The sequence below is a fragment of the Molothrus ater genome, chromosome 26, assembly GCF_012460135.2.
Source record: "Molothrus ater isolate BHLD 08-10-18 breed brown headed cowbird chromosome 26, BPBGC_Mater_1.1, whole genome shotgun sequence".
NCBI classification, from domain to species: Eukaryota; Metazoa; Chordata; class Aves; order Passeriformes; family Icteridae; genus Molothrus; species Molothrus ater.
This window is the reverse complement of record NC_050503.2, coordinates 3,916,833-3,933,970: the sequence shown is the minus strand read 5'-3', so window position 1 is coordinate 3,933,970 and position 17,138 is coordinate 3,916,833. Positions and strand designations below refer to the sequence as shown.

At 50.1% G+C, this 17,138-nt stretch overlaps 2 protein-coding genes across 4 annotated transcripts in view; both read right to left on the bottom strand.

The window, feature by feature from the left end:
• Window positions 1-168: 168 nt before the first annotated feature.
• Window positions 169-2,301, bottom strand: RPS15 (ribosomal protein S15). Its single transcript, XM_036399497.1, has 4 exons — window positions 2,240-2,301; window positions 1,822-1,907; window positions 911-1,145; window positions 169-330 (listed from the first exon to the last, which is right to left on the bottom strand). Exons 1-4 carry the CDS (start codon window positions 2,240-2,242, stop codon window positions 217-219), a joined length of 438 nt encoding a protein of 145 aa, XP_036255390.1. The 5' UTR covers window positions 2,243-2,301; the 3' UTR covers window positions 169-216.
• A 1,056-nt stretch (window positions 2,302-3,357) lies between these two features.
• The window catches only part of DAZAP1 (DAZ associated protein 1), a 25,338-nt gene continuing 11,557 nt past the window's right edge, over window positions 3,358-17,138 (bottom strand). For 2 of the 3 annotated variants that reach the window (XM_036399490.2, XM_036399488.2), the window contains exons 7-12: window positions 14,541-14,623; window positions 11,121-11,274; window positions 9,036-9,065; window positions 8,464-8,604; window positions 7,522-7,704; window positions 3,358-4,319 (exon numbers count right to left, since the gene is read on the bottom strand). In XM_036399490.2, coding sequence (XP_036255383.1) covers window positions 4,147-4,319; window positions 7,522-7,704; window positions 8,464-8,604; window positions 9,036-9,065; window positions 11,121-11,274; window positions 14,541-14,623 — 764 coding nt within the window. In that variant the 3' untranslated portion in view covers window positions 3,358-4,146. The remainder of the gene's footprint in view (window positions 4,320-7,521; window positions 7,705-8,463; window positions 8,605-9,035; window positions 9,066-11,120; window positions 11,275-14,540; window positions 14,624-17,138) is intronic. The other variant, XM_054517396.1, reaches the window with a different exon arrangement.

The window sequence follows — 17,138 nt, the reverse complement described above, 5'->3', positions numbered from 1 at the left end:
AATTCATTCCCTAAACCCACATGAAGATGATTTGTTTGCTGCAGGTGCTGACAGAAAGCAGTGCCAAAAACCCTGGAAATACTCAGGAGAACATCCAATGATGGTGGAGTGGAGTTCAGCACACCCCAGCCCCCTGCCCCGGGAACGGAGAGGCAGGAGACAGAAGGATCCAGGTGGAATTTCTTTATTTACACTGCAGGAGGCTCCCTCCCGGAGCTACTTGAGCGGGATGAAGCGGGAGGAGTGGGTGGCACCGATGCCAGGCCGGCCGTGCTTCACCGGCTTGTACGTGATGGAAAACTCGCCCAGGTAGTGGCCGATCATCTCGGGCTGCAAGTGGAGAGACCCGTGCTGGGGACAGCGCCAGGGGACATGGGGACATCCCCCTCCCATCCCCATCCCAGGGCTGCCAGGAGCCTGGCACAGCTGGTTATTCCAGCCCTGCTCCTCCCCTGGTGCCTTGATGGGCTTCTTCCCCAGCTCTGCCCCTCCTGGGGAGGTGACACGGGAGCCACAGAGGCATCTGTGCCCTTCCAGGTGGGATTTAGCACCAGGTAGGAGCAAGAAATGGCATTTAATCCCACTGGTGGTATCAAGTGACAGCACCCCCCGGGTAATTCCACTCCTGGAAAGCTCAGGGATCTGTTTCATGCCGAAGCAGTGCTGGCAGGCTGGGAGCCAGGGCTGAGCACGTGGATCACTGCACAGCCATTTCAGCGCTTCAGAGCCACACTGAGACCCCTGTGGGAGCTGGCCCTCCCTGGGATGACACCTCCAGGTGTCCCTCTGAGCCAACCCCACTCCGAGGAGGAGCCCAGACCTCCCCAGACACAGGGAATGAGTGAGATTTACAAAGAGTTACAAGCGAACGCTCCGGGCGCTGAGCTCAGTGCGAGAGCCACCAGCTCACCTTGATCTCCACCTGGTTGAAGGTCTTGCCGTTGTAGACGCCCACCATGCTGCCCACCATCTCGGGCAGGATGATCATGTCCCTCAGGTGGGTCTTCACCACCTCGGGCTTCTCCATGGGCGGCGCCTCCTTCTTGGCCTTGCGCAGGCGCTTGAGCAGCGAGTGCTGCTTGCGGCGCAGGCCGCGGTTCAGGCGCCGCCGCTGCCGCGCGCTGTACAGCTGCATCAGCTGCTCGCTGCCAGGGGCACAGGGACGGCTCAGGGACAGCCCAGGGACCCCGAACTGAGCCCAGGGAACAGCCCAGGGACCCCTAACCCAGCCTGGGGAGAGCTTAGAAACCCCACAGCCACAGTTACCTTGACAGAGCCTGGGGAACAGCCCAGGGACACCCCAACCCAGCCAGGGGAACAGGCCAGGGACCCCTAACTCAGCCCAGAGAACAACCCAGGTACCCCAAACCCAGCCTGGGGAACAGCCCAAGGATCCTGAACCCAGCATGGGGAGAGCCCAGAGACCCCACAGCCATAGAATTAGCCAGAGAGAGCCTGGGGTGCAGACCCAGGAGATGGCCAGAGACCCCGAACTGAGCCTGGGGTACATCCTGGAGAGGCCACCAAAGGTCAAGGTGAGCCTGGGGTACAGCTCCGTGGAAACCCCAAAATCTGTGCCACCCAGACTGAGGTGGGTACAGAAGGGAGACCCCCGGGGACCCCACACCCTCAGCATCACCCGAACCGAGCCTGGAGCAGGGCGCCGGGACGCCACACTGACGGTGTCACCCACTGAGGGACTTTAAACAGCCCAAAAGCAGCAGCTGAGCACCCAAACCCCCGTTATTGCCGGTATTTGAACACAACCCGAGTATGGGGCAGCACCGGCTCCCCCGACCCCAAACCCCTACTAGCCCTTACTAGGACATGTCGAGCAGCTGGTCCAGGTCCACCCCGCGATAGGTGAATTTGCGGAAGGTTCGCTTCTTCTTCTGCTCCACCTCCGCCTGCAGCGGGACAGCGGGGTCGGGTCAGGGCAGGGGGTCGCGGCCGCCCGGGAGGGAGACATGGGGATTCAAGGCCGCGCTCCCCGCCCCGCACACGGGGAGGCCGCGGCCCCACCGAGCTCCGCGGAGCGCCCAGGCCGCTCCCTCCCTTCAGCCCCGCTCCCGCCGCGCTGGGACCCGCCCGGCCGGGGAACCCCCGCAGGGCCCCGGGGAGGCCCATTCCCCATCCCCCAGGAAAGTCCCGAGCCCCGGGCGGCGCCGCCGCGGCGGGTGAAGCCCGGATGGCGGCGGATGGGGCCCGATGGCGCCGAAGGGACCTCCCCCGCACCCACCATCTTGGCCTGGGCCGCTCGGAAAGGCCGCGCTCGCGCCGGAAGCGGCAGATCTCGCGAGAGCGGCGCGGGCGGAACGGGCGGGGAAGCCGCGGGCGGGCAGCGCTTCCGCCCTCACTGCCCTTAAAGGGGCCGCACCCGCAGCATGGGGACAGCGCGGGGACAGCGCGGGGACAGCTGACGGGGACGGAGCCCCCTCTTCCCCCCGAACCTGCCCGTGGTGATTCAAGGAAATCTCGGGTTCCAAAGAAACCGCTCCTTCCCGCTGGCCCAAGGTGGGACCCAGCAGTGACAGGTCACAGCCACCCGGACCTCGCAGCCACCCCGGGCCAGCTCTGAGCATCCCACGCCTTTTTGGGAAGCCACCTTTGTCTTTCACCCATGGGAGCCAGAGCTGCGGGGTGAGGCGGGGACACGAGGGGAGTGGCCCAGCAGATCCGGCTCGTTCGGCACAGGTTGGTCCGGTCTGGCCCCTGCAGGAGGTCCCAGATCTAACGGCCCACACGGGCCTGGAGGAGCTGGTTCTGCACAGACAGGAGCCAAATCCAAAGGGTTTTATCCCAGAAGAGGTGAAGATGTTGGGTGTCCTCTGCTCCAGGTGTCCCCGAGGCTCCAGGGTGGTGCTGTGACATTTCCACGGTTTCACACTCCTGAGGGGGATCCAGTTGGTCTCAGAAGTGACTCCTGCACAGCCAGCCCTGGAACAGCTCCTGTTCCAGCAGGAATTTCGAGCTCACAGATGTAACAGTGAGGAGCAGAGCCACGAGGATTCGAGCCTGGAGGATTCACACACAGCAAGCAGAACCAGAACCACACAAAATACAAAATTCCCTCTGAACAGATGGAGCAACGAAGCGACCTCCACAGCACAGACACATCCCAACACAGCCCCAGCTCCACTTCATTAACAGGGATTAATTACACCAGGTCCAAGCCCTTCACCACATCAGGCTGGATCTCATCCCCCAGTCAGACCCATGCAGCCGTGGCTCCCTGGCAGTGCCACCCTGCACAGGGCACAGCTGGTGACACCACAAAGCTGCCCCAGGACTCCTCCAGAAAACCCACACTCACAAAAGCAAAAAAAAAACACCCAGAAAAATGGAGACAGGCTGGTGTTTCTAATCCAAAGGTTCTTGTCTTTATTCAAACCAGGGCTTGGCACTGCTCAGTGCCAAACGCACCAAAACCTTTTTGCCTGAGGGAAATCCACATCTGGCCGAGGCCTCGGGAAGGGGAGGCAGGTGGAGCCTCTGAGCAGCTCCTGCGCCCGCCCCGGCCCAGCTCCGCCCCCAGAACAAACAGCAAAATACACTCAGCAGGTTTCTGTCAACTCCCAGAGTTTCGGAACCCTCCGCCCCAGCACTGCCGTGGGGAGGGAGGGAGGGAGGGGCTGCAGCTCTTCCCCCGCCTCCGACAGCACTCACGGAAACCCTGTTTTAAATTAAAAAATAAGCCAGCATACATAGTAGAAAATTTCTCTTAAAAATTTCACAATCTGTAAATGTATATATTTTTTTTCTTTTAAACATAAAAGTTTACAATATACGGTAAAACAAAGGCTCAGGAAAAATAATTTCAAAAAAAAGAAACCTGAAGTTTTGAATTAAAGCTGAAGACATTTTTAAAACCCTGTAATTTGAACCAGTGACATTTTCTTTATTTGTGCTGATGGGTTAGAGAAAGGAAAATCTTTAAAAACTGCAGTCCAAACACCCACAGCTCTGCCTTCAGAAGCCATCTGCCCCCAACCCCCGCCCTCCCCCCAAAGAAAAAAAAAACTGTTGTTAGGTTTTTCTTCCATCAAGTAATGTGATTGTCACAAGTTCAGAAGTCTGGGATCCCGGGCTCCAGCTGGGCCCAGAGGTCCCTGCAGGCAGCACTCACTCCCTGATTGGCAGCCCAGGCTAGCGCCGGTAGGGGTGGAATCCTTGCACGTTGTGGTTCTGTCCCCGCCCGAAGCCGCTGCCTCCTGCCGGGGGGCCGCTGGATGGCTGCACCGAGGGGCCTCCGTAGGGAGGGGGCTGCTGGCTGGGATCAGAGAAACCTTGTCCAAACCCACTCAAGTCTTGTCCATACCCTGGGGAGAAGGGAAAGGCACAGGATGAGCTTTCCAGGAGCGGCCACGGGTGTGAATCCCACACCTGACAGCGCTCCCTGGCCAGGAGCAGAACAACACCTGGGAGGCAGCAGCAGCTCCGGCCTCCTGCAGGGATCTTCCTCCTTTTCTGCAAAAAGCAGAAGGGAACAGGTGTGCAGGAAGGGGGAGCTGTGTTTGGGGTAATCCCAGCCAGGCTGGCAGTTCAACCATCTGCTCACAGCTTTGGGAACAGTTTGATTTTGGGATGGGACCTGCACCACAGGCCACTGGAGTGAGCAGAGTTCAGAGACAGGGAGAAGAACAGGGGTTTCCTTTCCAAGAGAAAAGAAACCTTGTCCAAACCCACTCAAGTCTTGTCCATACCCTGGGGAGAAGGGAAAGGCACAGGATGAGCTTCCAGGAGTGGCCACGGGTGTGAATCCCACACCTGACAGCGCTCCCTGCCCGGGAGCATCAGCAGCCCCGGGGTCCTGCAGGATCTTCCTCCTTTTCTGCAAAAAGCAGAAGGGAGCAGGGGTGCAGGAAGGGGGAGCTGTGTTTGGGGCAATCCCAGTTCAACCATCTTTGGAGTGCTTAGAAGCAGTTGGATTTTGGGTTGGGACCTGCACCGAAGGCCACTCTGGAGTGAGCAGAATTTAGGGATAGGGAGAAGAACAGGGGTTTCCATTCCAAGAGAAAAGACTGGCTGCAATCCCTGCTAACAACACAAAATTTACAACTAGATGGAAATTAAGACGAGTGAGAAATTGAGAAATTTAATTCAAATCCTCATAATTAAATATGATTCTTAATCCTGGCATCAGTGCCAGCCCCTGCTCTGAAAGATGCTATTAAGGCTCCTAATTACCAAGAGCATTTCTGCAGTGCTGCCTCTCTCTGTGCAGGCTTAGAGCGGGTTTAACTCTCTTAATCCCAAACAAAGTCTCTTAGCACATCTTCAGCAGTTCAATTTCAAGCTCTGCCTGTCCCTCAAGGACTTGCTGGCACTAATGAGCACTCAAACACAGCGAGCTCGGGCTCTGGGAGCTGCAAATGCTCCTCCTGGCATTTGTTCAGACACAGATAAGCAGGAGCCTAAAACTACAAGGGGATTGTTTGCCAAGGGATGAGGCTGGGAGTGGAAAAACACAACCCTGGAGTTGCTGTCCCTGCACAATGGTGCAAACCACAGCTCAGCACAGAGCTCAGGTTGTTTATGATGAAGCAAACCCAGAGCACACACCTGCAGAGCCACTCAGGACTCACTGAGTGCCATGCCTGGCTCTGCTCCCCTGCGTGGTTTGAGCACCTGGCTCCAAACCCGAGCCTGGATGGATCACAGGATAAAGCCTGGCCTGGCACAGCTCACTGGGGGGCTTCACCCAGCTGGAAGAGCTGCACTGCCCCAACACAAACCCCAACCCCAACACCTGAGCCCTGTCCCTGCCTCTCACCCTCTCCAACAGCCCCAGGGAACACCAGGAATCTTCCCAGGACCTGCCTGAGGCTCCTCCTCCCTGCTCAGCCCGACCTTGGGAGCGCAGACAAAGCTTTGGGGTGTGGCCTGAAGGGTGTGGAGCACACAAACCCATCCTGGTCAGAACTGAGGGGACCGCACGGAGATAATGAATTCTTAATTATTTTAAATTAATGTAATTAATTTGATTTTGCAGGGTGAGTGTTAGTGCTGGCTGCACACACTGAAGGATTTAGGACAATGCCCAGGATAAACCTTACACTGCCTCGTGCTCATTAGGGAACTGTGTGGCTCTTAAAAGCCCACAAGCTTTACACATTTATGTAAATATATGCAAATCAGGGATACTTCTAGGGATGGGGCAGCCACAGCTTCTCTAGAAAACCCATGCCAGGGTCTCAACAGCCTCATAGTGAAGAAGTTTTTCCTAATATCCAGTCTAAACCTATTCTTTTCCAGATTGAAGCCATTCCCCTTGTCCTGTGACCACAGCTCCAGGATGAAGAGTCCTTCTCCATCAGATCCTTCCTAAACTTCCAACACATCCCAAACCCTGGCTGCTCCTCACTGATGTAACTGGCTGTGCAGGGATTTGTGCTTTATTTAGAAGAGTCCAACCCACTCCAAAAAGAGTCTGCAAAGAGCCAAGTTCTGGCAGAACAAGAAAAACTTTTGAGTCACCAAGGGCAAAACTATCCATGAAATCAGGTGTGTAAGAAACAAATGAAAAAACATTTCAAACTCATCAACATGAGAACATGCAGCTTCACAAACACATCTCAAAGGCTCATCTTCATTCAGAGGCTGCTTTACATTGCTGGAACTTTGAATATTATCTATTTAAATAAATGTTGTGAAGTTTTCATCTCATAGCAGTTTCTGCAGGAACTTGAGGCAGCACTACCACATGGAGAACGTGTTCCAGCAGGGAACAGCCTGAATCCACAGGCTGCTGCATGCAAAATTCCCTTCAGAAGTAAAAACTGACCAATTACAATCCCTTAAAAAAACCATTAGTACAGAGCTCTTTGGAGAGGTCTCTGTAGAGATATTTGGAGAGCACTGCTGAGAAACGGGGCTGAGAGGAGCAAGATGAGAATGAGAATTCCCTCTGAGCTCCCTCAGGGAGCAGCAGCAGAGATTTTCCTCTGGAGCACAGGCACTTGTCTAGCGATTTTAAAAGAATTTGTTTTTTGTAGCACTGCCTGCCTGCTGTAAAACTTGTTAGCTCAGTGCCTTCTACCTCAAAATTTCCTACAGAGCACAACAAAGCTTTGCACAGAACTGCACCTCCAGAGAGATGGGGAAGGGATGAGAAAAGGGAGGAAAAGGCACCAGGTTTGGATCCTTACACATGCACTGCCTGTCTCTCCATGCTGCTTTTACTCTTCAAGTCTGTTCTCCAAGGTCTGGAGACACAAAAATAAAAAAGTTCACTACAAGCTCTGTGAAGCTCTTGGAGTGGAAGTTTTAGCTACAGGTTTGGGGAGAGTGGAAACCAGGAATTCATCCTGGCAGTGCACAAATCCCTGAAGCTTATTTTACAGCACAAAAGCAACACTTTAGAGCTAAGAAAATTCCCTCTGGCTAGAACATTGCATGATTTAAGGATGGCTTGAGCTGGTGGGAGCATTCCCATCCTGGAGAAGTGCCTGCAGCAAACTGTGTCCAACACTGTGCAGCCAGGACTAAAGGGAAAGGGGATGAATTGCAGCAGTTACTCACCAAACTGACTGTAAGGGAATTCTGGCTGAGCAGTCGGGGGTTTGCTCATGTCCTGAGTTGCCTGAGATGGTGGTGGTGGTGGAGGAAAAGCGAGTGGTGCTGCCCCTGGAGTGGCAGGCGGAGGGGGGACTCCAGGGGGGGCAAACTGGTCAGGTGGAGGAGGTGGAGCACCATAACTAAAACCTGCAAGGACAGAACAGGTGAACATCAACATCCTGCTTGGCTTAGAGAAGGTACCATTTAAAACCAACATTTCTGAGGCCATTAAACCCCAGGTGTTTGGGACCAGTGGCTGCACAGATTCACCTCAACACGTTGGTCACCCCCACAGCCCAAAGATCTCAACACCTTGCACAGGTGGGAGAAATGTCCCCCCAGAGGCAGAGCACAGAGAAAGGGATAAAGCAGAACTGGGGGCCAAACTCTGTGCTTACAGACATGACAAGTGAGGAGGAAGCCAAATTATCCAGGATTTTAGGAGGAAAAAGTTTCTCAAGATAACTGGATACTATTTTCCACCTCCTTTAAACCAGGTTTGTAAGAGACTTTTGAAATGGTGGCCTGAGAGGTAGGTGCTAAAATCCTATTTGTATTTCCAGTCCCAGTTGTGATCCTAATTCCTTCAGCTCCTCCAAAAACCCCTGCCTGTGTTTGGCCCTGGTCACCAACAGTGAGCTTTAAGTTTCCTCTCTGATGTCCTGACAATGGTGCACAATATATCTAAATTCATTTAGCAACACAGATTTAAACTAGAGAACAGAAATGATTACTGCATCCAAGAATAAAATAATCCAAGAAAAAAAATAATGCTATAGTTAATTATAGCTCTGAATATATAATCTGAGAAAAATAATTAAGGATAGGTGAAACACAGGGGGAAATCCAAGTCCAGCAAACAACGAGGAAAAGCTGGATGTGCTCCAGCTCCTGGGGGTCACTTACTAAATGGTGGAGGGGTGCCATAGCCCTGTGGAAATCCTTGTGGAGGTGGGAATCCCCCGGGAGGTGTGGAGACAATGTATGAGGTAAATGGTGGTGGCGGGGGAGGAGCTCCTCTGCCTGGAGGAGGGGGTCCATATCCACCTGGAAAAGGAAGAGAAAACCAAAAACTGAAGCAGATGAATAAGCAAGGAGCTGCTGCTGGAGTCAGCTTCCTCTAGATGGGGTAAGGCTGTTGGGTGCATTTCAAACAGGTTCAGCCTTCTATGAATCCTCACTTTGGGAAATATTTGTCCTCCAAGTATCCCCACTGTAAATAATTGCAGTTTAGCATGTAATCCCTTGGTAACAAATTAATGTGGCTGGAACAGCAGGATGTGTGTCAGCTCCCATTACTGAGCTGCTAAGAAGCCACTGTCTTCCCCTCTGTTCTTGCAGGACAAATTCAATCAAGCTTTTAAATGTAGGTTAAATCCTACAGAAATCCAAAAATCACTGTGAATGCTCAAAGAAGCTGCACCCTGTGCTTGGGAGGATTTTTTCCTTTCAGAATTGGTCCCATATAATGTACTTACCAATTGCCTGTCCAGCTGGCACCCACATCCCTACAACAGAACAAAAAAAGAGCCTTAGACATCAGTGAAGCTGCGTGCTCTGGAGCAGGGATGATGCAAGAAGAAGGATTTGGCTCTGGGATAGACTGGGTATCCTCCCTGTGTCCCTTATAGAGCTATTTTTATGGCCTAAGCAACATTGTGGGACTATTTCTGAATGTGCAATTCTGGAAAGACTCTGAATCATTCAGCAAATGAAGACAGCAGTTCCCAAACCCAAATCAGATGGAGCATTCGAGAGCTGCCACATACCAAGTGCAAGAAATTACAGCACTACAGAGAACAAAACCCTGGAGAACCTCAGCAGACTACACATCCAAGGGATTCTTAATTTACTACCAGGTTTATCTGAGTTATTTTTGCAGTTTTTGAAGCATAAAAAAAGCCCTTCCCATCCCTTGTGCAGCGCTGAGATTGAAGGATAAATGTGCTCGTGTCTGACATTAATCTTTCCAGGAGATCAGATATCATTTTCCCTACTAATCACTGCATGGAAAATAATGGGAGTTTCTCAGTTTGCAGATTAGCACATCTGTGCACAATGTCAACCCTCAGCTGCAGCTTTCAAGTTAATCAGCACCGTGGGGAAATGAGCAATCCCTGTGCTGCACTTCCATCCGTGGAGCGGGGATGGAGCAGCCACGCTCCCTGCAGCCCCCCCAGGTGAACATTTCTCATCTCTCAAAGCAAGCAAGTCACAGCAACTCAATTACCCCTCTGCATTTCTCCAGAAGTTATCAAAATTGTCTTTGGATGAACTCAGCATGTTTATCCTGCCTCTGGAATCTCAGGGGGGTTGCAGCCATCAAACCCAGGCTGCTCCCGAGCCCTGCAGGGCTCCTGGTGTGCACTGAGTGCTCCCTGCACCAGAGCTGCCTGGTGCTTTCCCAAGCTACATTAAGCAATAAAATTCAAAGTCAAGGCCATCCATTTCCCCCTCATCCCTTTCAGATTTTCCTGATAACTTCCTTTGAAACTGCCTCATCCTTGAAAAGCCATTTATCAGCCAAATTTGGCATTGGGGTGTTGTGCTGGAGTCACAGCTGGAGCCTTCCCAACACCTTCTCTGAGTTCCCCCAACCCACGGGGATTCCATGTGGGGAGAGGCAGCTCCAAAGGGAACAGGTGGGACACACCTGGGACACGTGCCAGGCCTGGCACTGCCTTCTGCCAATGAAACAGATTTTTTGGGAAAAGCAGTGGAAAAACCTCACAAAGGACTGGGGGGTGGAAATCTATGGGGGGGTGGAAATCTATGGGGGTGCTATCAGGGAGATAAAGCTGGGAATAACATCTAGACCAGAAAACCGAAGTGCAGCGAGCTGGAAAGGTGGGACAGGGAAGGGGTGGCACCCTGGGCAGGGTGGGCAGCACCTTGGGGTGCTATCAGGGAAATAAAGCTGGGGACAACATCTAGACCAGAAAACTGAAGTGAACTGAAAAGGCTGGACAGGGAGGGGGTGGCACCCTGGGCAGTATCTTGGGGTGCTATAAGGGAGATAAAGCTGGGAATAACACCTAGACCAGAAAACCAAAGTGGAGCAAGCTGGAAAGGCAGGGGGTGGCACCCTGGGCAGGGCGGGCAGTACCTTGGGGTGCTATAAGGGAAGTAAAGCTGGGAATAACATCTAGACCAGAAAACCAAGGTGGAGCGAGCTGGAAAGGCTGGACAGGGAGGGGGTGGCACCCTGGGCAGTATCTTGGGGGTGCTATCAGGGAGATAAAGCTGGGAGTAACACCTAGGCCAGAAAACCAAAGTGGAGCGAGCTGGGAAGGCAGGACAAGGAGAGGCTGGCACCCTGTCAGGGTGGGCAGTACCTTGGGGTGCTATAAGGGAAGTAAAGCTGGAAACAACACCTAGACCAGAAAACCAAGGTGGAGCGAGCTGGGAAGGCAGGACAGGGAGGGGGTGGCACCCTGGGCAGTATCTTGGGGTGCTATCAGGGAGATAAAGCTGGGAATAACATCTAGGCCAGAAAACCAAGGTGAGGCGAGCTGGGAGGGCAGGACAAGGAGAGGCTGGCACCCTGTCAGGGTGGGCGGTACCTTGGGGGCCGTAGCCCTGCTGCCAGGTCGGAGGGGGCTGCCCTGCCCAGCCGTTGGCAGCGCTTGGCATGATCCTGCTCCCCCACTGGCTGGCCCCCGGCGGCCCCGGAGTTTGGCTCTTGCTATCCCGAGGCTCGGCGCGTTTCACCTCCACCTGAACAAACAGAGGCAGCGCTCAGCAGGGCTGGGGGGGCCCCGCGCCCCCCGGCCCCTCACACACACCCGCAGGTACACTTAAGACTACACTTAGCATCTTATGACTTATGTCTAAGTACTTAATTATTAAAACTTAAGGCCAGTAATTTACAATGTTTCTCAGGTACAGTGTAGGTGATGGTAAGGAATTACAAGTCCTACTGTTGAGGGATTCCGAGAAAAGCATCCTACAAATCGCTTCAGTCTCGTTGGCTTTAATCTTAAAACAGCAGTACCCTCTTACAGCAGCTCTGCACCTAAACCAGCAGAATCTTGGACATTAATGACAGACCGATTTCATGTTCAAGGCAGGAGATACAAAGATGATGTTTTCAGTTAAAAAACCAGAATTTTGAGTGAAGAGGCTGCTCTGAAAAAGGGTACTAATGCTTTAACCAAACATGTTTGGGGTCCATTTGGAAGTGACAGTTTAACCCACCCCAACTAACTGCAATTTCAGCTCTGCTCATACCTGAGAAACACACATTTTTTGAGATTTTTTTTTTGTATTGTTGTATTTTTTTTTTAAACTTAAGATTTTATTTAAATGTCTAATGGAAGATAAAGACTTACCTTCCCCAGGCTAACGCTTAAAGAATCTCAGTTAACTCAAACAATGTCAGAGGGAATGGATGTGATAAGAGAATCTTACATTACATCTAACAAAAAAGTAAACAAACATGCAAGTAATAAAAATGGACAGTTGAGTCAATAAGAAGCAATCTTCATACTGTGTTAAGTCAGTAACAAAACCCTTCCTGTTTTAAAAATCAGTAACCACAGTGCTTAACTTATTTCATTCCAAGATAAAATGTCCTAGTGTTCCCAGCCATGGAATAAGTGCATTTGACCTACTTAAAATAAGCTGCACATTCAACATAAACCTCTCAAAAAAAAAAAAAATCCAGTTCTGATTTAATGAAACCCTCTCAGCACTCGCTGAATTTGAGGCTTTTTTTTTTCATGATTAATTTTAATGGGTGCCAGAGTACAAAGAAAATAAATCTCAATCATCAATGGGCCTGAGTAGTATGGAAAATAAAGTATTCAGAATTCTTCCTGCCATGTCTTAAAAGCCATTCATGTTGGAGAACAAACAGGAAACAGGCACAAGGCAAGGACAAAGCCCCCCACACCCCCCCTGCCAATGCCCCAAGGACATGAGACATGACAGTAACCAAATCTCTGTCAGCTCAAGGCCCTTCCAGAGAGGAACCAAGGGAATTTTTCAAAGGACTCAAATTAATGAGTCTTAACACATTTGCCTTGAGGGAATTCGGTTATTGCTTACAAAAGCAGAGGCCTTCTTGCAATTTTAATTTTTTCCCCCTCCTTTCAACAACATATGGATTCATTTCAGCAATACCTTTTTAATTACCAAAAAGACAGAGATACCATTTTTAAAGCAGGCATGATTAGGCAGTGAAGGAGCGAGCAGGGGATCTGGAGCTCATTAATCCTTGTGGAAGAATCCCATTAATTTTTCAGTGCACACTTGGAAGCAGGGAACTGCCAAAGTGAGGACTGAAAATTCCCTGTGCAATAGGGAGGTTCAAATTCCACACCTGCCTAGAGCCCAGCTTACCCCAAGAACTGAGGCAACTCTTTTAACCTGAGCTAATAATCCCTGAATCCTGATTTTATTTTTTGGTGGTTTTTTTTTTTGTCACTGAAAGGGGGGGGGAGAAAGGGCAAAAATCAATTATTTCAGTTTGGAATTGGGTTTGTTTGGGGAACACAGAAGTCCAAGTCCCAGTGCTGTGTCAGCAGCAATGAGGGGACATCCAGGCTCGCACTGGGCTCTCCCATCCTCTCCCAGCACCCTGGGGATGTTTATCCTTTGTTCCCATTTGGATCTGCTGCTTTGTGGGATCAGCTCCCACTTGAGGGTTTTGCTGAAGGCAATCCCAAGGGCAGATCAGGGAATACTGGGGGGATACAGGTGATCCTTACACACCCCTGTGTGATTTACTCCACCTGGGAGCATCACACCAGGAACCAAGGACTGATGTTCTGGATCCCACAAGTCCATTCCTTTGTTCCCATTATCAGGGAACCACCCAGCCCTGCACCCCAAAACAGGTTCACAGCAATTAAAGGGATTATTACACTGCAAAATGAACCAGAACTGCACTGATATGCAGAGTGAGTGTGTCCCTTGCTAGCTAAGGAAAGGCTTATGAAATATCAGCAGATAAAAGACTTTAAAGACAATTAAAAACCTCAAACACTGCACATAATTTAAGGAATGTGAGAATCTTCTGCGTCTCCCTGAACGCCCTCACTTCAAGTTTAGCAGTTTTAACATTTAGTTTAAAATCTGGATGTACCTTAAAGCCGTGCAAGGACTTAAATTTACCAGAATTTCCTGTGGTTCATTTCTCTTTAAATTACTCTTTTAAAACTTGGGTGTCCTGCAACAATTTATTTTGCTTTTAGGTTTGGGTTTTTGTTTTGTTTTTTTTTTTTTCTTCCACAGGTAAAAATATGTTCCTTGCTGAGTAACATCAAAGGAGCCTAAAAAATTCCTGCCTATCCAAGCCCCGTTTGCTGACAACACAGTATGAAGATGAAACAACCAGAGGTCACTTAACTGCATTGTGGTTAAATACTATATAGAGTACGTGGGTTGGTATCAAAGTTTCACAGTAAGTGACCCAATTTTTTAAAAAACCAATCCTTCAGGATGTTTTTTTTTCTCCCTTTTTCTTTTAAAGTTTAAGATTATATAAAGCAGATCGTCTGACACCACCTCAAGATTTGAGTATCAAGTACACATCTGAAGGAGTGGTATCTTAAACCAAGCCTTGAAGAACTCGGATTTCACTGGGATTCTGCTTTTCCAACAGCTGGAAATCGCTGATTTCTCTCCTTGCACCACAAGAGTGCTCAAAGCAGAGGCAGTGAGCACCAGTTCACCCCAGAGACGATGATCTCAGTTCATCTGCTCAGCCAGAGCAGCCCCCAGGTCTGTACACACAAGGCCTCACCCCAAGCAGAGCCCACAGCCTGAATCCTCAGGATTCCATCCCTCCCTTCCCCAGGCTGCCCCCATCCTCACTGCCCTTCTCCACAAACTCAGACTTTCCCCACCTCCATGGATAAAGCCTTGAATTTGGACTGCTGTGCTCTCCCATCAACAATTCAGTTGGATTCCCCAGTGAAATCGCTCGTTGCCCAAGACTTGGTTCTTTCTTAAGGTAAAATAAAACTACAACTACACACTTTTTTGCCCATGATGTCGTGAAAATGCATGTTGACAGCCTGGTCCACTGATTGTTCGTCCTCGAAAGTAATAAATCCAAAACCTAGCCAACGACGAAGAGTGAATCAAGGTAGCAGGGTGTTGTGACACAAAACAGGATGATGAACAGTATTAGGGGCAGACCAAGGGTTCAAGCAGGGGTTTCAGATAACGACACTTGTGTTCAATTGGCAAAAACTCTGAGGAAATTGCAATGGATACTTCCTGTGAAGAGGCTTTAGTGCCTCGTCTCGATTGTGCGCATGCAGCTTCGAACTGAGCTTGTTAACCGGCTTTTAATTTGATTTTATTCCTCATCCACCTACCAGGAAATGGAAAAAAAACTGCTAAAATCAAAAGATTTGTGGGATAGCAGATTGAAGTCAAACAACTTTGCTGCTCCTCCCTTTGATTCAGGCTAATTTCCCAAGGAAAACCTATCATATATCCCTGTTCCCCAAAGCTGCAAAGCAACTTCCTCCCAATCCCTTAGCCCAGCTTCCAGTTAGGGAATATTTTCCATAGAAAAGAAAGTTAGTTTTGAAATGTAGCTGTTAAAGCATGAGAAATTTTACCACTCCATGGATGAATGAGAAGCTTCAGAAACTAACAACCTACATCAGAGGTTCTCAAGTTTTCCACACCTTGGAGAAAAAGCACAGAACAGGTGTTACTCCTTCCCAACAAGGCAGCCCCCTGTGAGGTGTTGCTCACACAGAACGCGGTGTTGCTGCCATGTCCTGAATCCGTTTCATTTCTTGTATTTCCTATTGATTTCCTTTTGAAAAAATCCCCAAAACTTCCCAATGGGTGGCTCATTCCCTTCCACCTGACCACAGCCCTGGCTGCTGGCAGCTCAGCTGGATCCAGCAGCTTTTGATGCTTGGAGAAAAAACCTCTGGGAAAGGAGGCAAAGCTCCTCTTTTGGAGGTGACTCTGAGAACCACTGCACGTAGGTTGTAGCTGCTGACACAGCCGAGAGAGTGGCAAAATAGTGGTTAATCCCCCAGGACAAGGCGGCTGCTTCATGCCATCACCCCCTGGCTGCTGGTGGGGACAACCCAGGGCAGGGAGGGACACATGCAGTACAGGAATTGTGCCATTCTTTGGATTAGCTACGGAGGGAGGGAAAGGGGGGAGAGCAATAAAAATTAGAAAAAGAAACCCGAGGTGCGGCGTGGGAAGCGTTTATGGAACATGGATGCGGTTCTGCTTTTCTGAAACCCAAGATTTCCCCCTTGGTTTGCGTTTTTGCTTTGCAGCTAGTGCTGACAGCAGCCAAATCTTGCTCTAAAGCGTTACAGAATACAGATCTAGCACGGGAATGTCTCTCCACGCTTATCCAACTGTGTTGGGTAAGCCCAAAGAGGCCTAGTGTAGAGAAAGTTTATATATATATATATATATAAAAATACACAAAGATACAGGCCAAAATAGATTCCAGCAGGTCAAATTCTGCTGTCAGCAACAAGAGCAAAAGACATCACTAAAATAAACTGAAAATAAAAAGGAAAAAACTTGGCATTTCCCACACACAAGAGACTGGCAGTATAAACGAAGTTTTGTGGAGCTGTGATGAAAGCAGCCTCGAAGCTGAGAGCAGCATTTCATCACAATATATTTGTCTGAGTTAACCAGAAATCCGAGGGTTGGAGCCAAAGGAAAAGTGTTTGTATTTAAATCACGTTTAGTATTCCAGCCTTTGTCTAAAAAGAGATGGGGAAGAAAAACAATGGATTCCATCTGGATGTGAAGGTTGTTGTTAAATTTGATTCCAAAGCTAAAGGAGGGGAATAGATTGTGGGATGGGGTTGGAGGGGTGGAACAGGGAGGGCAAGAGGGCATTGAGAAAAGCAATACATAAATTTTAAAAAGGGGATTTAAAAGGGTCAGACAGCACAAGGTAAAGAAGAGTACAGAAATCAGAGTAGCACAGCAAAACTCCAAGGTGAAGTTTTAAGCAGAAGTGATGAAATCCACCACCTGCAGCTTTAGCTTTTGAAGGACAGGACTCTGTTAAAGGCTGGAGAAATGAACTGCATCCAGCAGGAACCCAAGAGGAGCAAACCAGAGCGACAGAGCTGGTCTGCAGCCAAGAGAGGAGGAGAACAGACAAAGCAAGAACCTGGAAATCCCTTCCCAGCTGGTGGAACCAGGAGAAGCTGAGAGTGCACCAAAGCCACTTGGTTCCTTCAGAGATGTGCCATTGCTGCTGTGCTTGGGGTGGGGGAGAGTTTGGATGAGGCAGAGCTGGCAGGAGCAGGTAGGACTGGGAGGAAGCAAAGATCACGTGGACACCTGACCCCAGTCAGCTCCTCAAGGACATCACCTGAGAATTTGGTGCCTCCTGAGGAGCTGGAGGTGAATGGATGCTACAGGGATTAGAACAGGGATCATGTTCCCTCCTCCTACCAGTAAAGCAATGTGCACTCCCACAGGAAGGGTGGTAAAGTGAATGGGAAAAGGCAAAATTCAGAAGGGACTGAGGAGAGATGGCACTGAACCTGCCTCTGGAATTTTATCTACAATTATTAAAAGGGTAAGGGGACAGAACAGCAAGAGAACACAGAGAAAAAGGC

Excerpts from the sequence above, each read along its gene's own strand:
- RPS15 (XM_036399497.1), bottom strand. Across the intron at positions 1,146-1,821 it reads CAGCTGCTCGACATGTCCTA|CGAGCAGCTGATGCAGCTGT; the intron begins GTAAGGGCTAGT and ends TGCCCCTGGCAG. Across the intron at positions 331-910 it reads TCAACCAGGTGGAGATCAAG|CCCGAGATGATCGGCCACTA; the intron begins GTGAGCTGGTGG and ends CTCCACTTGCAG.